Raw genomic sequence first — 23494 nt, 5'->3', positions numbered from 1 at the left:
CTGCCAGTGTGTATTCAATTGACTATTTCCTGTTACATGATTAATCACCTTAGATGACAAAGGGTACACAAATGATCTCCTGCCTGTGTGTTTACAAAGTTCCCTATGGCCATACTCAACAGAAATTTCAATGAGTAAATAGTTTCCATAATCTTAAAGATTTCATAATTCATTTTCTATCTCAGAAAACTACATGAGAATCTATAATTCCATAGAATCTAGGTATGTATTGTTTACTAGATGAAAAAGCTTAATATATTCAAGGTTCCATTAATCCAAAGGAATTTTTTTCAGGTAATGCAATTATTCATAATATAAAATAATGGAGAATAGAAACAATGTGACAGAGTTTGTTCTACTGGGGCTCACAGAGAATCCAAAGATGCAGAAAATCATATTTGTCATCTTTTTGGTGATTTACATCATCTCTGAGGTAGGAAATATACTCACCGTGGTCACTATCATTGCCAGCCCATTATTGGGGTCTCCCATGTACTATTTCCTGGCTTATCTCTCTTTCATTGATGCCTGCTATTCTTCTGTTAATACCCCTAAACTGATCATAGATTCACTCCGTGAAAAGAAGACCACCACATTCAATGCATGTATAATCCAAATCTTGGGAGAACATTTCTTTGCAGGTGCTGATATCATCCTACTTACTGTGATGGCCTATGACCGCTATGTGGCCATCTGCAAACCATTGCACTACACGACCATCATGAATCGGCGGGTGTGTGGCCTGTTAATGGGAGTGGCGTGGGTGGGAGGTTTTCTTCATGGAGCCATACAGATCCTCTTTATCATCCCTTTACCCTTCTGTGGCCCTAATGTCATAGATCACTTTATGTGTGATCTGAACCCTTTGCTCAATCTTGCCTGCACTGATACCCACACCCTAGGGCTCTTTGTTGCTGCCAACAGTGGTTTCATCTGTGTCTTCCTCTTCCTTCTCTTGATCATCTCCTATGTGGTCATTCTGTACTCCCTAAGGAACCACAGCTTGGAGGCAAAGCGCAAAGCCCTCTCCACCTGTGTCTCCCACATCACAGTAGTTATCCTATTCTTTGTGCCCTGCATTTTTGTGTACATGAGACCAGCGATTACTTTATCTATTGATAAAACAGTCTCAGTGTTCTATACTATGATAACACCGATGTTAAACCCGTTAATCTATACCTTAAGAAATGATCAGATGAAAAATGCCATTAGGAAATTGTGTAGTAGAAAAGTTATTTCAAGTGAGAAATAAATATGCCTGGAGCTCAGCACTGATTCAATTAAAACAAAGGTCAAAAGGACATTTTGGAAGTTCTCAGAAAGGATACCTACCAAATAAAGAGTAAATAAACTACTATGAATGCTACCTTCTGAACTGAGTGGAGCAGAAATGTGTGCAAGAAAGAAAAAACTAACCATAGTTTTTACATATATACATATGTATACACATACATATGTGTAGCACATAGTATATATATATTCATATTCACTATGAATATTCAGTATCTATATATTCACTCTTCATAAAATCTAACATATTTTATTAAGAATTCTGCTCAGTTTTATATACCAGTATTGATGATAACATGCTTCCTATAAAATTAGAGTCTAATTTAATCTCTGAGAGGTAATGAATTTCCCTCCAAGTTTTCAAATTCCCTTGTAGACTTCTGAGTCATGTAGTATTGTTCAAGTTACCCTTCATAGGCTGCTAACCCATTACAAAGAATCATAACTCAAATTAGTGAACATCTTATTATCTGAGAGGCATTTCTATTAAATAAAGTCACACTCCATAGAGCACTTAACTATTTGTTAAAAATAGTTTCTACAAGTCAGCACAATGGATGGGGCACAATAAATATTGAATGATGAATAATGGCATGAAGGGAGCTGAATAACATCAAGAAAACTTTGAACAAGAAATAATTGTGGAGACATGGGACTTTTCCCCTACATTTATCTGATTCAGACTGAGATTTCTAGTGAGATCTCTCTGAGAAACCACAATTTTTTGAACTCTTCATTAAACTATGCATTTACAAATATTGAAACTGATATTCTCAATGAAAGAGCAAATATCTTACATTGATTTTTTCCCTGCTTTCAGCAAGATTTCATCATATGAATGTAAGCTGATCATGACATTTTTCTCTGTTAATTAGATTATTTCTAGGTAACATTTTTTTTTTTTTTCTGTTAAGGCCAATGCTCACTTTTAGTAGTGAACTAAAGAAATTACATACATATAACACATTACAGCTTCATTAAACCATTGACCGAATTAAGGAGAGAAGTAATAAAGCCTGAGATTAAGCAAATATAAACTCTGGTCCCCAGATATATGAACAGCAAAGAGTTTTTAGCCAACATAAATATACCAGGAGCACATTATTTGTACTGTGGGATACTGTCTTTGTGTGTGTGTTTTGATAAACTACAGTGAATCTACCAGCAAAAAAATATAAATAAATAAAAATAAAAATCTGTATCTATATCTATATCTTTGTCAATATCTATCTATCTATATCTATATTCTAGGTAACATTTCATTATGAAAAGATTTAAAAAATAAGTGGTTCCATCTTTACACAAAACAACTTTAGGATAAATATATTCCATTTATATATCTGTGTGTGTGTATAATATTTCCCATTCATTAATCAATAGACATTTCTGACACAAAAAATATATCAGATGCATTGATGGTTGCTGGGCCTTCAGTGGTGAATAGAGCAGAACAAAGGTCATGCCATCAAAAGCTTCAGATCCACTGAGATACACCCAGAGGGGAATGGAATATGATAAGACCATGTTATAAATGGGAATGTAGTGACAGCACAGGGGGACAATGAAAGCATGTTTGAGGGACACACAACAAAGTTCAGGGGGTCAGGAAGATTTCCTAGATGAAAACATCAAAAATTGGCACAAAAGAGGAAGGGGAATCATGAGAGTGAATAGGCATGTGTTAGGATGATAATATTCCCTTTGTGGCATAAACAAAGACCAAGGGTGAAAGATAGTATGCAGAAAACACAATCATTTCAATATGTTGTATGTATTGGCTCATCTATTCATTCAGTAATTAATTATTGAGCTTCTTCTATGTGTTGGTTTATAAGCTAGACACTAAGCTTCTAAAAGTCTAGTTAGTAAAATGTGAAACTAGAAAGAGATGGGGGAGATAAGAAGAGTCTCATATATGTGATAGAGCTGCATGCCAAGTACCATGGGGGACACATTGGAAGGGTCTTCATACCTTTTCATGGCCTGGAGCTCATTGCTCTTGGCAATGAATAATATTCCACAGTCTGATATTGCAGTTTGTCTATCTTCAGCTACTGAAGGATGCCTTGGCTGCTTCCAGTTGTATGGACAATTGTGAATGAAGATGTTGTTAAACATGTGTGTGCAGGGTTTTTTGTTGACATAAGTTTTTAACTCTGTTGAATAAATTCCAAGGAGTGGGATTGCTAAATTTTTTAAGTTCTGTATAAAACTAACAAAGTATCTTCCCAAGTGGTGGCACCATTTTGCTTTCTCATCAACAATAAATGAGAGTTCTTGTTCTGTATCCTCACCAGCATCTGTTGGTGATGATGTCCCATATTTTGGCCTTCCTAATGGATGCATTCTTAAAAAACCTCCTTGAGTCATTTGCTTATCCAAAATGTGCAGATTAAGTAATTCAAGAAGGCCAATTGAAGTTGAAGCCAATTGGTGTAAACCTCACAATTAAAATATAACAGGTTCAGAATTGATGGCACGCATGTTCGACCTGACATAAAAATACAGAGCCCCATCTATCACGGTGAATTCAAAATCAAAAGAGTGTGCTCTGGTCAACTAGTAATGGATTCTACATACAACAAATGCTTATGTAAAGTTGGATGATTCCAAGGACACTGGGTCATTACACACAGTTACTGAGGTGTGAGCAACGGAATCAGAATTGTCTGTTAGAATACTGTTTCCTTTGTTATTCAAGTCTAAGGACTCGCATGTCACAAGTAAACACTTTACTGTTCAGAGAAAAATGTGAATGCCAGTTTTCTGGGTGGGAAGGAGTGACATAACAGACAGGTGTTCCCACATGATAAGGTAGCAAAGATGGAAAAGAGAGAATCATCTCCAAAGAGACTGGACAGCTACTAAGGGAAGAAGTAGAGGGCAAGAGATTAAAAATGTTGAGTAAGGGGACCTAGGTGACTCAGTCATTAAGGGTTTGCTTTTGGCTCAAGTCATAATTCCAGCGTCCTGGGATCAAGCCCTGCATTGGACTCTGCTTGGCCATAAGTCTGCTCCTTCCTCTCCTGCTTCCCCTGCTTGTGTTCCCTCTTGCTGTTTCTCTCTCTGACAACTAAATACATATTTTTTTAAAATAAATAAAATAAAAAGGAAGATAAACAGCTGAGGTGAGTAGAAGCAGCAGAAGCTAATACATTTACCATGAGAATTTTCATTTCTAGGTACATAAAGGCACTAAGGATCCAAATTTTATGCACATTGACAACTACTGTTGGGATATAATGAATCTGCAGAGCTTTAGTCAGAGATCTAGGGAATCTCAAGGACACCTCAATTTTTCCGTTGATCCATTTATGATACCACAGACATAACCAGGGGAGAAATAGACTTTTTAAAAACAATACTTTTAAAAGATGATACTATCTTCTTCCTTTACCATACTGTTTTAGAGGTTTGTTACATTGTATTATTAGCAGTTTGTTCCTCTTTAGAAAGAAAAGTATCCCACTGTATGTGTCTACCACACTTGTATACTTATTCACTAGCTGATGGACATTTGGACATCCATGGATAGACATCCATGTAAGGACGATAGAGAATTATGCTCTGTGAATACTCACGTAGAAGACTTATGGTGGACATAAATTATCATTTCTCTTGGGTTGATACCTAAGAGTGGAATTGCTGAGTTATAAGTGTATGCTAGCATTTTCAGAAACTGACGACGTTTTTTCAAAAATGGTGCTGCTATGTTACATTTCCACAAGCAACGTATAAGCATTCCCATTTCTCCACAACCTCAACAATAACAGGCACTTCAGTCATTTTTTTAAAAAATATATTTAGTAAGAAAAAGCCATGGATGACAAAATGTAATTGATTAGGGCAGAACTGAATGCCACCAGGGATGATGTTCATAATGCTCTCAATGAGTTCCAATCTAATCTAAACTCTCTCAAAGCTAGGGTAACTGAGACAGAAGATAGAATTAGTGATCTGGAGGACAAATAGATAGAAAGGATCAGGAGGAAGCCTGGAACAAACAGCTTAGAAGCCACGAAAACAGAATCAGGGAAATTAATGATGCCATGGAATATTCCAACATCAAAATTATTGGAATCCCTGATAGGGAGGAGAAAGAAAGAAGTCTAGAAGATATATTGGAACAAGTTCTCCATGAAAATTTTCCCATTCTCGTGAATGGAACCAGCATTCATGTACTAGAGGCAGAATGGTCTCCCCAAAGATTACAGATTCTCAAAAGTCCTTGAGACACCTAATAGTATGAATGAGGAATTATAATTGTAGGGAGGCCCTCTTGAAGGCAGTTAGGACAAAGAGGATCCTTTCATAGAGAAGAAAGCTCATGAGAATAATGTCAGACCTTTCTACAGAAACATGGGAAGCCAGAAAGGGCTGGCAAGATATATTAGGGCACTAAATGAGAAGAACATGCAACCAAGAATACTTTATCCAGCAAGACTGATGTTCAAAATGCATGGAGAAATAAAGAGTTTACAAGACAGGCAAGGCTTAAAAGAGTATGCGACCATCAAGCCGACACTGGAGGAAATATTAAGGGGGGGGGTTCTATAAAAGAGGAAAAATTCTAAGAATATAATTGAACACAAATATAGAGACAATCTACAGAAAGAAAGACATCAAAGGTAACATGATGTCAATAAAAATGTATCTCTCAATAATCATTCTCAATGTGAACGACCTAAATGCACCCATAAAATGACACAGGGTTGCAGATTGGATAAAATGACAGGACCCATACATATGTTGTCTACAAGAGACCCATTTGAAACCTAAGAATACAGCCAAACTGAAAGTAAAGGGATAGGAAGCATCTTTCATACCAAAGGGCTTCAAAAGAATGCCAGGGTAGTGATTCTCATATCAGATAAATTAGATTTTAAACTAAAGACTGTAGTCAGAGATACAGAAGGACACTACATAATCCTTAAAGGGTTCTTTCCGACAAGATCATCTAACAATTGTAAATATCTATGCCCCCAATATGGAAGCAGCCAATTACATAAGAAAACTGTTAATCAAGATAAAGAGTCATATTGATATGAATACATTAATAGTAGGAGATCTTAACACACCTCATTCAGTAATAGAAAGATCATCCAAGCAGAAAATCAATAAAGAAACAAGAACATTGAATGACACATTGGACCAGATGAACCTCATAGATATATACAGAACATTCCACCCTAAAACAACAGAATACTCATTCTTCTCAAGTGCACATGGAACCTTCTCCAGAATATACCACATACTGGGTCACAAATCAGGACTCAACTGATACCAAAAGACTGAGATTATTCCCTGCATATTCTCAGATCACAATGCTTTGAAACTGGAGCTCAATCACAACGGTAAGTGTGGAAGGAACTCAAACACCTGGAAGCTAAAGACCACCTTGCTTAAGAATGCTTGGATCAACCAGGAGATCAAAGAAGAACTGAAACAATTCATGGAAACCAATGAGAACGAAGACACTTCAGTTCAAAACCTATGGGATACAGCAAAGGCAGTCCTAAAGGGGAAATACATAGACATCCAAGCCTCCCTCAAAAAAATTTAAAAAAAAATCCAGAATACACCAGCTGTCTCTATACCTTAAAGAACTGGAGAATCAATAACAAATTAAACCAACTTTACACATAAGAAGGGAAATAATCAAGATTAGAACAGAGATCAATGAGGTAGAAACTAGATATATAGTAGAACATATCAATGAAACTAGAAGCTGGTTTTTTGAATCAATAAGATCGATAAACCACTGGCCACACTAATATAAAAGAAAGAGAGAAACCTCAAATTAATAAAACCATGAATGAAAAGGGAGAGATCACAACTAACACCAAGGAAGTAAAAACAGTCATTAGAGGTTATTATCAACAGTTATATTCCAATAAGTTAAGCAACCTAGATGAAATGGATGCATTCCTGGAAAACCAAAAACCCCCAAAATTGAACCAGGAAGAAATTGACAACCTGAATAGATTGATATCTAGTAATGAGATTGAAGCAATGATCAAAAATCTCCCAAAAAACAAGAGCCCAGGACCTGATGGATTCCCTGGTGAATTATACCAAACTTTCAAAGAATAAATAACACCTATTCTCCTGAAGCTGTTTAAAAAAAAAAAAAAATTGAAGCAGAAGAAAAACTTCCAGACTCTTTTTATGAAGTCAACATGACCCTGATCCCCAAACCAGGCAAAGACCCTACCAAAAAGGAGAATTTCAGACCAATCCACTGATGAATATGGATGCTCAGATTCTCAACAAGATCCTAGCAAATAGGATCCAATAGCACATTAAAACGATTATCCACCATGACTAGGTGGGATTCATCCCTGGGTTACAATGATGTTTCAACATTCACAAATCAATCAATGTGATAGAAAAAATCAATAAAAGAAGAGAGAAGAACCATATGGTCCTCTCAATTGATGAAGAAAAAGGATTTGACAAAATCCAGCATCTGTTTCTGATTAAAATGCTTCAAAGTATAGGGATAGAAGGAATATTCCTGAACTTCATAAAATCTATCTATGAAAAACCCACAGCAAATATCATCCTCAATAAGAAGAAGCTCACAGCCTTCCCAAAGAGATCAGAAACATGACAAGGATGCCCACTCTCACCACTCTTGTTTAACATACTATTGGAAGTCCTAGCAACATCAATCAGACAACAAAGAGAAATAAAAGGCATCCAAATTGGCAATGAAGAAGTCAAACTCTCTCTCTTCGCAGATGACATGATGCTTTATATGAAAACCCAAAAGACTCCACCTCCAAACTACTAGATCTCATACAGCAATTTAGTAATGTGGCAGGATGCAAAGTCAATGTACAGAAATCAGTGGATTTCTTATACACTAACAATGAAAATACAGAAACGGAAATTAGAGAGTTGATTCCATTGACTATAGAACCAAGAACCATAAGATACCTGGGAATAAACCTAACCAAAGAGGTAAAGGATCTGTACTGGAGAAACTACAGAACACTCATGAAAGAAATCAAAGAAGACACAAAAACATGGAAGACTATTCCATGCTCTTGGATCGGAAGACTAAACTTTGTTAAAATGTCTATACTGCTTAGAGCAATCTATATTCTAATGTCATCCCGATCAAAATTCCACTGGTATTTTTCAAAGAGCTGGATCAATAATCCTAAAATTTGTATGGAATCAGAAGAGACCCCGAATTGCTAAGGAAATGTTGAAAAACAAAAATTAAACTGGGGGCATCACGTTACCTAATTTCAAGCTTTACTACAAAGCTGTGATCACCAAGACAGCATGGTACTTGCATAAATACAGACACATAGACCAGTGGAAAGAGTAGAGAGCCCATATATGGACCTTCAACTCTATGGTCAAATAATCTTCGACAAAGCAGGAAATAATATCCAGTGGAAAAAGACAGACTCTTCAATAAAAGGTGCTGGGAAAATTGGACAGCTATATGTAGAAGAATGAAACTCAACCATTCTCTTACACCATACACAAAGATAAAAATCAAATAGGATAAAAGACCTCAACGTGAGACAGGAATCCATCAGAATCCTAGAGGAGAACATAGGCATTAACCTCTTCGATATCAGCCACAGCAACTTCTTTCAAGATATGTTTCCAAAGACAAAGGAAACAAAAGTGAAATTGAACTTTTGGGACTTCTCCAAGATCAAAAGCTTCTGTACAGCAAAGGAAACAGTCAACAAAACAAAGAGGAAACCCACGGAATGGGAGAAGATATTCACAAATGACAGTACACACAAAAGGTTGATACCCAGGATATATAAAGAACTTCTCAAACTCAACACACACAAAATAAATAATCATGTCAAAAAATGGGCAGAAGTTATGAACAGACACTTCTCCAATGAACACATACAAATGGCTATCAGACATATGAAAAAATGATTATCATCACTAGCCATCAGGGAAATTCAAATTATAACCACATTGAGATACCACCTTACACCAGTTAGAATGGCCAAAATTAACAAGACAGGAAACAAATGTGTTGGAGGGGATGTGGAGAAAGGGGAACCCTCTTACACTGTTGGTGGGAATGTAAGTTGATGCAGCCACTTTGAAGAACAGTGTGGAGATTCCTCAAGAAATTAAAAATAGAAATTCCTATGACCCTGCAATTGCACTACTGGGTATTTACCCCAAAGATACAGCTGTAGGGAAAAGAAGGGCCATCTGTACCCCAATGTTTATAGCAGCAATGGCCATGTTCGCCAAACTGTGGAAAGAACCAAGATGACCTTCAATGGATGAATGGATAAGGAAGATGTGGTCCATATACACTATAGAGTATTATGCCTCCATCAGAAAGGATGAATACCCAACTTTTGTACCAACATGGATGGGACTGGAAGAAATTATCCTGAGTGAAATAAGTCAAGCAAAGAGAGTCAATTATCATATGGTTTCACTTATTTGTGGAGCATAACAAATAACATGGATGACATAGGGAGATGGAGAGGAGAAGGGAGTTGAGGGAAACTGGAAGGGGAAGTGAACCATGAGAGACTATGGACTCTGAAAAACAACCTAAGGGTATTAAAGGGACGGGGGGTGAGAGGTTGGGGGAGCCAGGTGGTGGGTATTAAGGAGGGTACGTTTTGCATGGAACACTGTGTTTGGTACAAAAACAATGAATTCTGGTAGGCTGAAAAGAAATTAAAAAATGGGGTGCCTGGGTGGCTCAGTGGGTTAGGCCGCTGCCTTCGGCTCAGGTCATGACCTCAGGGTCCGGGGATTGAGTCCCACATCAGGATCTCTGCTCAGCAGGGAGCCTGCTTCCTCCTCTCTCTCTCTCTGTCTGCCTCCTCTCTCTCTCTCTCTCTGCCTACTTGTGATCTCTCTCTGTCAAATAAATAAATAAAATCTTTAAAAAAAAAAGAAATAAAAAAAACAAATATTTAGCATTTATTTAGTATTTATTTATTTATAGGAAATATTGGTAGCATTGTTACAGTTAGTTTTTTTTTTTCAAGTTTTTATTTAAATTCCAATTAGTTAATGTACAGTGTAATATTAGTTTCCGGTGTAAAATTTAATGATCCAACACTGCTATTCAACACCTCCTGCTCTGGCTAATTTCAAGTGCAGTAACAATTAGATGGAAACAAATGTTCTATTGATGTAATAATGTATTTTGTGTTTGAACACAAGCAAAGGATTTACCTCTAAGCATTGGTATATATTTTTTTTGATAAATAGTGTTTGTATTAACTTTATTTTTAATTCTCTAATTTCAATTTTGATTTCCTCTCACTTTTATTAAAAATGTTTCTAAAGTAGCATATATTTTCAATTGAAAGTTACCCTCTTATTATTGTTTCATATCTTATCTGCATTGTCATTAGATACATTGCTCTGAACGACTCAGATATTTTGACACTTGTTGAGAATATACATGTGGTATAAAATAGGATGAATTATTTTAAAGATTTTATTTATTTATTTGACAGACAGAAATCATAAGTAAGCAGAGAGGCAGGCAAAGAGAGAGCGGGATGTAGTGTCCCCACTGAACAGACAGCCTGAAGCAGGGCTCGATCCCAGGACCCTGGGATCACGACCAGAGCCGAAGGCAGAGCCTTTAACCCACTGAGCCACACAGGTGCCCCTATTTTAAATAATTCATACTCAACAGCTGATGAGTGTAGTGTTTTTTGTTTGTTTTTGTTTTTGTTTGTTTGTTTGTTTTTCTATGTATCTGGCCACTTCCAACACTACTGTATTTTGGGTGCCTGGGTGGCTCAGTTGGTTAAGTGTCTGCCTTCAACTCAGGTCATGTTCCCAGGGTCCTGGGATCCAGCCTGCCATAGGTCTCCCTGCTCTTTGGGAAGCCTGCAGAGGAAGGCTTCCTCTACCTGCCACTTCCTTTCTTGTGGTATCTCCCTCTCTCCTTCAAATAAGTAAATAAAATAAATCTTTTAAAAATAAAAATAAATTAAAAAACAAATGCAACTGCATTTTGGCTGTTCTATCTTTTTCATGCTTTCAGTTACAAGTTTTTCATGCCTTAGGAGTTACATGTATCTTTTGTAAAAAGCACGTATCAATAGACAATGTACAGTCAACAAAAGACATGTTTTAAAATATTCAAAGCAACTGTACTCACAATATCCTTGCAAACGAAATACCTGAATGTCTAGCAATGAAGGAATGGGTCAGTTGTCACATATCCATGCAGTGAGATACCCAGATCAATGAAAATAATCAGGAAATAGATAAATCATAGAGTCTCATGAACATACTGAGAAAACAGACACAGAAGAGTAAAATCTGCATTACTGATTTTCTACAAATTCAACACTAGGTAAACTTCATCCATATAGATAAAGATAGTGATTATTTTCCAAAGGTGGTCATTTTAAAGAAATATGAAGAGGCCTTCAGGTGTACTGGTAATTTGTGACTTTTTTTTTTAAGATTTTAATTATTTATTTGGCAGACAGAGATCATAAGTAGGCAGAAAGGCAGGCAGAGAAATGAAAGGAAGCAGGCTCCCTGGTGAGCAGAGAACCTGATGCAGGGCTAGATTCCAGGAGCCTGGGATTATGACTTGAGACAAAGGCAGAGGCTTTAAGCCACTGAACCACCCAGGCTCCCTGTCATTTGTGACTTTTAACCTGATTGCTGATTCCATTATATTGTTCTGCCCATTTATTGATCTACCCATTCTACACATGAAAATGATCTTTATTCTGGTAACAAAGTGGGTCATTTTAAGCACATGCCCTTTCAAACTTTAGACTGACAAATGTCTTATGATGTATTTTCCAAACATAAATCTTGCAATAGATCTGCTTCTTTATTATGGGGTGCCTGGGTGGCTCAGTCATTGTGTCTGCCTTCAGGTCAGGTCATGATCCCAGGGTCCTGGGATAGAGCCCCATATCAGGCTCCCTACCCAGCAAGAAGTCTGCCTCTCCCTCTCCCATTCATCCTGCTTATGTTCCCTCTCTGTTTCTCTCTCTGTCAAATTAAAAAAAAAAAAATTTAAGAAAAAAAATTTCACTTCCTTATTAGTAACTGCTGAGAAGACAGTTTGCCCAATTTCTCTTTGTTATAAAAGCACTGTGTCTCAATGTTCCTAGCAGCAATGGCCACAGTCACCACACTGTGGAAAGAACCAAGAGGGCCTTCAATAGACAAATGGATAAAGAAGATATGGCCATATATACAATGGAATACTATGCCCCCATCAGAAAGGATGAATACCCAACTTTTCTATCAGCATGGATGGGGCTGGAGGAGATTATGCTAAGTGAAATAAGTCAAGCAGAGAAAGTCAATTATCATATGGTTTCACTTACTTAAGGAGCATAAGGAATAACATGGAGAACATTAGGAGAAGGAAAGGAAAAGTGAATTGGGGTAAATCGGAGGGGGAAATGAATCTTGAGAGACTGTGGACTCTGAGAAACAAACTGAGGGTTTTGGAAGGGGGTGGGGATGAGTTAGTCTGGTGGTGGGTATTAAGGAGGGCACATATTGCATGGAGCACTGGGTGTGGTGCATAAACAATGAATTTTGGAACGCTGAAAAGAAATTGAAAAAATAAAGAAAAATTAAATAAAAATGGGGTATAAACTCAGCTGAGGAGAGTGGTAATAAACACATTTACTGTGAGAATTTCCACTCCTGAGTACAGGACGGAACTGATGATACAAGTTGTATACACATTGACCACTACTGCTGGGACAAAATGAATCCACAGAGCTTTGTCAGAGATTATGGAATCTCAAGGACACCTCAGTTTATGTCTTGATTCATTTGTGAAGTCACATACTTCACAATTTCCAAAAGAAAATATTATCTTCTTCTTTTGCCATACTGTTTAGAGGTTTTCCATATTGTATTATTGGCAGTTTGTTCCTCTTTAGTAAGAATAGTGTGCCACTGTATGGCTCTACCATATTTTGTATACCTATTCTAGCATTGGAATTTTGTCCAGTTAATAGCCCTAGTGAAAGATGAAATGTGAACACTCACATACAAGCCTTCTTGTGGACATAAATTATCATTTCTCTTTGATTGATACCTAAGAGTGGAATTCCTGACTTACATGTTGTGTATTTTATTTTATTTTTTTGAAAGATTTTATTTATTTATTTGACAGAGTGAGACAGAGCAAGAGAGAAACACAAGCAGGGAGAGTGGGAGAGAGAGAAGCAGGCTGCTTGTGGAGCTGGGAGCCCAATGCGGGGCTCGATCCAAGGAATTAGACCTGAGCCAAAGCCAGACGCTTAACCAATGGGCCACCCATGAGGCCCTTGTTAAGTGCATTTCGAAATATTAAGAAATTGTCAAGTGTTTCAAAGTGGTAGTGCTACATTATATTTCTACCAGCAACGTATGAGAGTTTCTGTTTCCCTACAACATCACCAAAAACTGGCATTGTCAGTCTTTTTAAATTTATCATAGAGTTGTTCAAAATATTCTCTCATGACTCATACTTTCTGTAGGGTCCATAAAAATAGTACTTTAATGTTTATAACTATATATGTGTATGTATATATATTATACATATATATAATACAATATAGAATAATATAATATATATACACTTCAATAACTCATTGCTATATTCACGGCATAGTAGTAAGTGCTCTGTACACAAGATCCCACTAAATACTGATAACATCCTGTGTGGTTGGTATTACTCCACCCATTTTTGAGACGTGGACCTAGTGTCAGAGACTTAGGTTAATGATAATAATAACATTAACTATATTTATTAAATTGAATATTTAGTGGCTTTGAATGTTTTTGTAGACATTTGTTGATTTAATCCCCACCACAAACCTGTAAGATATTTCCTGCTATTGATTTTATACTTATTTTATACAAAATGTAATAGAGACGTTGAGAAGTTTAAGATCCTGCCAAGATCAAGAAGCTAATTAAGGGCAGAACCAAGATTAATTCAGATTCTAATAGTTAATAATTTTCCTCCAGATTTTTATCCATACACTTTATTGCTATACATAACAACACTGAACTAGTAATCTCATTTATTATAACCATAATAATTATAATTGCTTTAATATTACCTTGGAGGTAAGTGTATATAACACTATTACATTAGCAGACATGCACACACACACACACACACACACACACACACAAAACACACTCACACACATCATTTGGCTCAGTACAGACAATTTAAGTTCTCCTGCTTTGTAATGTGAGTTTAGCACAATTTCAAGATATAAGCTCAATATATACATAGTTCAATTTCATAGTTTGTATTAGTAACTAAGAAATAGAAATTGGATTTTAAAAAATCCATTTGTAATGTCTTAAAATTGTAAAAAAAATTAAGAATAAATGTAGCAAGATGTAAAAACATGTACTCTGAGAGTGAAACATTTGTTAAGAGGATATAAACACCTTAATAAGTAGAAGAAATACTGTTTGTGGACAGATGTCTCAACATTATTAAGAGGTGAATTCTCCACAAAGACTTTTCCAGATTCACACTTTCTCAAGCATAATTACAGGAACATATTCAAAACTTTTCCAAACTGCCTTTAAACTCATATGGAAATATGAAGGCCCCAAATTAGGTCCTACAACATTAAAAGATAAAGAATTTGGAGAACTTACATTATCTGATTTCCAACGATGTTACCAAACTGCTGTGTTCAAAATGATGTGGTATTTTCATAAAGATACCAGAGAAGAGCAACAAAGCAGACTAGAGAGCCCAGTAGTAGACTGGGACCACACAAATATGGTCCACTAATCTCAGCAAAAGTCTGCAGTCAATTAAGTGGTGAAAAATAGTTTTTGTAAAAAATGAGGGTGGAAATATTGGGCATTTTTACTGCACAAAGCAAACAAAAAAAGGAAGCAGAAATAACTTTCATTTATATTTCACATCTGTACAGTTTTATTTAAAATAGACTTAGAGCTATATGTGAAATGTAAAAGTTAAAAAATGTTTGTGTAAAACATAGGAGAATATCTTCATGACCTTGGATTACAAGAAAAATTTTGTAAACATGTCTAACAAAGGTGTCCCAGATAGGGCCCCTTGGTGGTGGTGAAGTTGGTTGAGCATCAGAATCCAGGTTTAGGCTCAAGTGGTGACCTCTAGGTCCTGAGATAGAGCACCCTTGCTGGACTCAGCACTCAGGGTGCAGTCTGTTAGAGAATTTCTCTCTCTCTTCCTCTCCCCTTCCACCATGCTCATTATTTCTCTCCACTTCTAAAATAAATAAATATATCTAAAAAGTGCTCATAAAAAATGATGATTTGCACTTCACCAAAATTACAACTATGTAGCAGAACTACTATACAAAGAGGGATGAACTAAACAGTGGAGGATGTGAATTAACTGGTGTCCTTCTCTAAGTGTTTTCCACGTGTATGCACAGGAGAAGCTTAGATGACCAGTTGTCTCCTGTGGTGGATCTGTGCAGGCTAGCTCTGAAGGACAGCTTGGTCAACACTGGACATTACGCTGGTGTAGACAAGCTCTAAATCACTGGGCTATCATGTTCTTTAAGACGAAGAGCTAGAATCCCTCATTTCCTTAGGGTTATTAAACATCGGCCCCAAAGGTGTAGGCAGATGAAGCTGAGTCTAAACCACCTGTGACTAGCCAGTGAGCCGAAAAGTTACCAGATGGGAAACACATTAAAGGCTTTGCTGTACTTGGCTTCTTTCCTCTGATTTTTCCACAATTTTTTTTTTTTTATTTCTTCCCTCCCAAATTATGGAGAAGATTTGTTTCACTCTTTCTTTTTCCTTTTTCTTTTTCTTTTTCTCTTCCTTTTTCTTTCCTTTCTTTCTCTTTCTTTCTTTCTTCTTTTTCTTTTGTCTACCATTTTTCAACATCTCATGCATCAATGTTAGCATCATATGAATTATAATATCACAAATCACTGATTTCATTTATCTACCTGCCCTGCACACCAAAGATCTTGATAATTTCAAAAAAGAACAACAAAAACAAAAAGGACTCTTAATGGTTTTCTTTGGTGCTCTTGTCCTACCACATTACTAATATTCTGAAAGCAAACCTGATACTATTATTACTACAATTTCCCTTCTATCCTTCAGAACTCTGGAAGAGCACACGGCAGTCACACTGTATCTTTGTGGGCCTTCAGGGAAAATGGGTCAATTTTTTTTTCCCCCATATAGGCAACTGTGGATCATTTATACCCAAGAGTACCAAGCACATCTATGTGATGATGGCTTTGCAACACTTGGTCCAAGACCTGTCTAGAAATGCCTTTGGGGATATAATTACATAAAGATTTCAAAAACTTATTAATTCCTACATTGCCTCATGTTTGTATTCTGTTCTGCTGAACTAAATTGTCTTCAGGCATAAACATAAAATAAAGGGATGAATCCTAGGTCCTATATACTTGAGTTAGTTTTGCAGGCATATATATAATCCATTTTGCTTATTTTCTTCCTGAGCTATCATTAAGCAGCTAAATCAGGTTTTGTAATTCGCAGCCCACTTCCCGAGGGATGAAGATCTACTTCTTGCTTCAAAGAGTCTTACTGAATATTGGAAGTACACTTCCCTTGTAAATTGTAGAAGGTTTACGATTTGTTGAAATTTTCAAAATATTTGCAGAGAATTCATGTGGGTGTGTTTGAATTCCAGGTTTATAACTCTCTGCAGTGGATTCCAGGTTTTGGTACTAGAGACAAACGGGCAGAGTGAGTATTTGAAAATGAAATGCTTCCTGATGCAGCCCCAAATCTAACCAGACAGTCACTTGTATCTTATGGTTAGTCAATTATTTTGTCACCTTGGTTTGTGAAGGTTCCCACCATACATGTGGAAGAATAATTGCATTATTCTTATTTCACTTCTATATAATTTCATTTGAACGCATATAAAATCCTTTGAAGCATACGTGAGTTTAAATGGCACATTAGCTATAAGCAAAGTTCTGCCTTTGTGCAGCAAAAGAGTAGAGTTAGATAACCGATCTTCAAGTAGGCAGTGAATTTCATTGTTTCCCCAACTCTTGAATAAAGGCCGTCTTCTGTACTCTAAGAAATGGACAGTGTGTACTATAACAGAATTTCTTATATTTCAAAACATCTGCCTTCCTAAAATAGAGTAGTTTCATCTGAGCCAACCATGGTAAGTTATAGCACCTTACATTCTGTTACACTAAGGGAAAGTTTGAATGTGTAGTAGATACTTTTATCTAAATATGACAGGTTCTATTCATTCATAAACAGCAAAATACAAAGGTACACATAAGCTTTATTCAATGATATCAAAAGTAAGCATTTGCATACCTTTTTGTAGAGAAAAAATTAGAATAGTGATTAGCATTAAGGAACGGGTTAGGATAACCAATGGATTATGATAGTAACAGAATTTCAGTAACAGATTGTTCAAATTGGAGTTTATCATGATCATACTTGGTAAACCCATATTATGTATGCTCTTTTTTTTATTTTCTTTATTCTTTCCTTGATTCTGTGTGTGTGTGCATGACAATCTGTGTCCTGAAATAGTCACTCAGAGAGGAAAGACTGTGAAAGAAAAATGATGGTTTTGAGCCACACATGTCACTGGCTATTTCACATTAGCTCATGTATTCCTCACTAAAATTCTGAATTTTGGATTGATATCTTAGTTGTGAAATGAGAAAGAGGAGACCTAAAAAGATGAATCCATTTGCTCAAGAATCACGCTGCTCAGTTTATTTGAAATGTCTCAATGCTTCTACATCTTTTCCTGTTTCTGCTGTTTCAACCCCTTGTTCAGTGGTTGCCTCAAGTTCTTTATTTACCAATTGTGCCTTTAGTTTTTCCATGGTTGGGGTCCTAAGTATCACTGTATTGCTTCATGAGAATAAGTCTCCTCAATTGACTTTTCCCTCTTCCTTTATACCTCTCCTAACAGCACTGATCATAGGGTAATTTTCTTCAGAATACAGACTGGGGTTTTGTACTATTGGAGGTGAAATTCCAAAGAGGATCTAGAATAAAAGCAGGAATCCTGCTTGTATCCTCAGTTTTTGTAAAACTGAGGGCAATTTATTTCCAATGTTTTAGAATCAGCAAATCCTAGAATACATGTATTCTTTTCTGCTCAGAGAAGGACTCAAAAGAGTTTTTCCACACTGTCTTTCATGACATCCCTCTCACTGCTCTCCCATGAATGACAGCCCCAGACTGAGGGGCTGTTTAGTAATTAGGTATATCTGAAATATCAATGTTGTTTCTACCTCATAAACAAAGATTACTATTCGTTGCAATAAGCAGAATATTGGTCACTCTTTCTCACACCGTAAGTATTCCTTAGTTATAATTACCTGCTGAACACTCTGCGACATAATTGTTTTATTCTATTAAATAAAGGAGGGCAGGGATCCTTGACCCTGAAAGCAAAGTAGGAACAAATTGAAAATTTGTCTATTTATGAGGTTAAATGATGTCTTAAAATAATACATTGGACACAAAGATGTGAATTCCTTAATTTTTCATTTATTCCTTATTACAAAAAATATCACTGAGTTCTAACTCAACAGAAAGAGTGTCTTCAAGTTACTTTCAGTATCATCCCCTTTTATTGGCATTTGATCTTTAGATTGTATCTCAATATGAAATTTTCTGACAAATCCATGACAAGGGCATAATTCAAAAATATATGGCAGTTTGACAATTTTATCTTTCCTTTATCAATTGCTATCACAAACTTTAATGACAACATATATTTTTGAAATATTTAACTCATGAAACATAAATACAGCAGATGAATGGGTTTCTTGACAATTTTATCTTTCCTTTATCAATTGCTATCACAAACATCAATGACGGCATGTGTTTTTGAAATTGCATTTAACTCATGAAATATAAATACAGCAAATGAATGGGTTTCTTGAATATTTTTCAGGATTTCAGTCATTAATTGATATTCTCTCTTTTGCTATATTGTTTTCTCCTGCTCTTTGCTTTTTACTGTGAGAGCAACTCCATTGATTTAACATCACCCATTGACAATAGCTGACCTGGTAGGAAAGTATAGTATGCTCAACATGACTCAATAGTTCAAACAAATGCGCATTTCCTCAGGATTTATTCCCAGAAAAGTAAGGCCATTTCCTGAGATCATTTTAAAAGAAGGAAGATGATTTTATATGTAAGTTATAAAAATTAGGAAATACGAGTGAAAAAAAAAAAACTTTCCTTGTTTTAGACTTAATAATGTGATTAGTATTTCTTTATTGAAAGTATTTATAAGAACATTAATAAATATTCATAGGATTAAAGTATTTATAACATTAATAAAGTATTAAAAGTATTAGTTATACTAATTAAAACATAATAATAGCAATAAAATGTGTTTTCAAAATAGTATTTAAATATTTAAATAATTACTAAGTAATAGTGATAAAAACATAATTATTCTCATTATTGACATTATAACTATTTCATGATAGATTTACAAAACAGCATAATTAGAATAAGCAGCTCACTTCCATAAAATTATTCTAAACACTAATTATGAAAATATACATTAAAAAATTTATATATAGTATTGCTACAGTTAATATTAACTTAGAATTATCCTTTTTACTTTCAGAAATACAAGTCCTTGGAGGAGTCAAGATGGCGGAGAAGTAGCAAGCTGAGACTGCGTCAGCTAGCCGGAGATCAGCTAGATAGCTTATCTAAAGATTGCAAACACCTGAAAATCCATCGGCAGATCGAAGAGAAGAAGAACAGCAATTCTGGAAACAGAAAAACAACCACTTTCTGAAAGGTAGGACCGGCGGAGAAGTGAATCCAAAGCGACGGGAAGATAGACCCCGGGGGGAGGGGCCGGCTCCCGGCAAGCGGCGGAGCAACCGCGCACAAAATCAGGACTTTTAAAAGTCTGTTCCGCTGAGGGACATCGCTCCAGAGGCTAAACCGGGGCGAAGCCCACGCGGGGTCAGCGTGGCCTCAGGTCCCGCAGGGTCACAGAAGGATCGGGGGTGTCTGAGTGTCGCAGAGCTTGCGGGTATTGGAACGGGAAAGCCGGCTACAGAGACAGAGCTGACAGTAAGCTCGCAGCTCCGTGTTACCTTGAACCGGTCGCAGGCTCGGTGAGCTCGGAGCGCGGCCGGAGGTCAGGCAGACGGGAGTAACTGGGCGCGGTTCTCTGAGGGCGCACTGAGGAGTGGGGCCCTGGGCTCTCGGCTCCTCCGGGCCGGAGACCAGGAGGCCGCCATTTGTATTCTCGTCCTCTGGAACTCTCCGGAAAGCACTCAGGGAACAAAAGCTCCTGAAAGCAAACCCAAGCGGATTACTCACCCCCGCCCTGGGTAAGGGCGGTGCAATTCCGCCTGGGGCAAAGACACTTGAGAATCACTACAACAGGCCCCTCCCCCAGAAGATCAACAAGAAATCCAGCCGAGACCAAGTTCACCTACCAAGGAGTGCGGTTTCAATACCAAGGAGAGCAGCAGAATTCCAGAGGAGGAGAAAGCCAAGCACGGAACTCATGGCTTTTTTCCTGTGATTTTTTTTAGTCTTGCAGTTAATTTAATTTTTTCTTTTTCATTTTTTTTTTTTTTCTCGCCTTCGGGTAAAATTTTTTTTTTAACTGTTACCTTTTTCTTTTTTAACGACTTTTTACTAGTTTATCTAATATATATATATTTTTTTACATTTTTCTTAGGTGTTTTCTTTTTTTAAAAATTCTTTTCTTTTCTTTTCTTTTTTTTTTTTCTTTTTCTTTTCTTTTTGTTTTTTTTTTTCTTTCTTCCTTTTTGAACCTCTTTTTATCCCCTTTCTCCCCACTCACGATTTTGGATCTCTTCTAATTTGGTTAAAGCATATTTTCCTGGGGTTGTTGCCACCCTTTTAGTATTTTACTTGCCCCTTCATTTACTCTTATCTGGACAAAATGACAAGACGTAAAAATTCAACACAAAAAAAAGAACAAGAGGCAGTACCGAAGGCTAGGGACCTAATCAATACAGACATCGGTAATATGTCAGATCTAGAGTTCAGAATGACAATTCTCAAGGTTCTAGCCGGGCTCGAAAAAGGCATGGAAGATATTAGAGAAACCCTCTCGAGAGATATAAAAGCCCTTTCTGGAGAAATAAAAGAACTAAAATCTAACCAAGGTGAAATCAAAAAAGCTATTAATGAGGTGCAATCAAAAATGGAGGCTCTAACTGCTAGGATAAATGAGGCAGAAGAAAGAATTAGTGATATAGAAGACCAAATGACAGAGAATAAAGAAGCTGAGCAAAAGAGGGACAAACAGCTACTGGACCACGAGGGGAGAATTCGAGAGATAAGTGACACCATAAGACGAAACAACATTAGAATAATTGGGATTCCAGAAGAAGAAGAAAGTGAGAGGGGAGCAGAAGGTATACTGGAGAGAATTATTGGGGAGAATTTCCCCAATATGGCAAAGGGAACGAGCATCAAAATTCAGGAGGTTCAGAGAATGCCCCTCAAAATCAATAAGAATAGGCCCACACCCCGTCACCTAATAGTAAAATTTACAAGTCTCAATGACAAAGAGAAAATCCTGAAAGCAGCCCGGGAAAAGAAGTCTGTAACATACAATGGTAAAAATATTAGATTGGCAGCTGACTTATCCACAGAGACCTGGCAGGCCAGAAAGAGCTGGCATGATATTTTCAGAGCACTAAACGAGAAAAACATGCAGCCAAGAATACTATATCCAGCTAGGCTATCATTGAAAATAGAAGGAGAGATTAAAAGCTTCCAGGACAAACAACAACTGAAAGAATTTGCAAATACCAAACCAGCTCTACAGGAAATCTTGAAAGGGGTCCTCTAAGCAAAGAGAGAGCCTACAAGTGGTAGATCAGAAAGGAAGAGAGACCATATACAGTAACAGTCACCTTACAGGCAATACAATGGCACTAAATTCATATCTCTCAATAGTTACCCTGAATGTGAATGGGCTAAATGCCCCTGTCAAAAGACACAGGGTATCAGAATGGATAAAAAAACAAAACCCATCTATATGTTGCCTCCAAGAAACACATTTTAAGCCCGAAGACACCTCCAGATTTAAAGTGAGGGGGTGGAAAAGAATTTACCATGCTAATGGACATCAGAAGAAAGCAGGAGTGGCAATCCTTATATCAGATCAATTAGATTTTAAGCCAAAGACTATAATAAGATATGAGGAAGGACACTATATCATACTCAAAGGGTCTGTCCAACAAGAAGATTTAACAATTTTAAATATCTATGCCCCCAATGTGGGAGCAGCCAACTATATAAACCAATTAATAACAAAATCAAAGAAACACATCAACAATAATACAATAATAGTAGGGGACTTTAACACTCCCCTCACTGAAATGGACAGGTCATCCAAGCAAAAGATCAGCAAGGAAATAAAGGCCTTAAACGACACACTGGACCAGATGGACATCACAGATATATTCAGAATATTTCATCCCAAAGCAACAGAATACACATTCTTCTCTAGTGCACATGGAACATTCTCCAGAATAGATCACATCCTCGGTCCTAAATCAGGACTCAACCGGTATCAAAAGATTGGGATCATTCCCTGCATATTTTCAGACCACAATGCTCTAAAGCTAGAACTCAACCACAAAAGGAAGTTTGGAAAGAACCCAAATACATGGAGACTAAACAGTATCCTTCTAAAGAATGAATGGGTCAACCGGGAAATTAAAGAAGAATTGAAAAAAATCATGGAAACAAATGATAATGAAAATACAACGGTTCAAAATCTGTGGGACACAACAAAGGCAGTCCTGAGAGGAAAATATATAGCGGTACAAGCCTTTCTCAAGAAACAAGAAAGGTCTCAGGTACACAACCTAACCCTACACCTAAAGGAGCTGGAGAAAGAACAAGAAAGAAACCCTAAGCCCAGCAGGAGAAGAGAAATCATAAAGATCAGAGCAGAAATCAATGAAATAGAAACCAAAAAAACAATAGAACAAATCAACGAAACTAGGAGCTGGTTCTTTGAAAGAATTAATAAAATTGATAAACCCCTGGCCCGACTTATCAAAAAGAAAAGAGAAAGGACCCAAATAAATAAAATCATGAATGAAAGAGGAGAGATCACAACTAACACCAAAGAAATACAAACTATTATAAGAACATACTATGAGCAACTCTACGGCAATAAATTTGACAATCTGGAAGAAATGGATGCATT

General features: G+C 36.7%; 1 protein-coding gene across 1 annotated transcript; it reads left to right on the top strand.

The window, feature by feature from the left end:
- The first annotated feature begins 322 nt into the window (after positions 1-322).
- On the top strand, positions 323-1252 carry LOC131822593 (olfactory receptor 4C46-like). Its single transcript, XM_059158882.1, has one exon. It carries the CDS (start codon positions 323-325, stop codon positions 1250-1252), a length of 930 nt encoding a protein of 309 aa, XP_059014865.1.
- The last annotated feature ends 22242 nt before the right edge of the window (positions 1253-23494 follow it).

Source organism: Mustela lutreola, chromosome 1 (genome assembly GCF_030435805.1).
Source record: "Mustela lutreola isolate mMusLut2 chromosome 1, mMusLut2.pri, whole genome shotgun sequence".
Classification (NCBI taxonomy): domain Eukaryota; kingdom Metazoa; phylum Chordata; class Mammalia; order Carnivora; family Mustelidae; genus Mustela; species Mustela lutreola.
The sequence above is the reverse complement of the archived record's forward strand: the minus strand, read 5'-3'. Positions and strand labels throughout refer to the sequence as shown.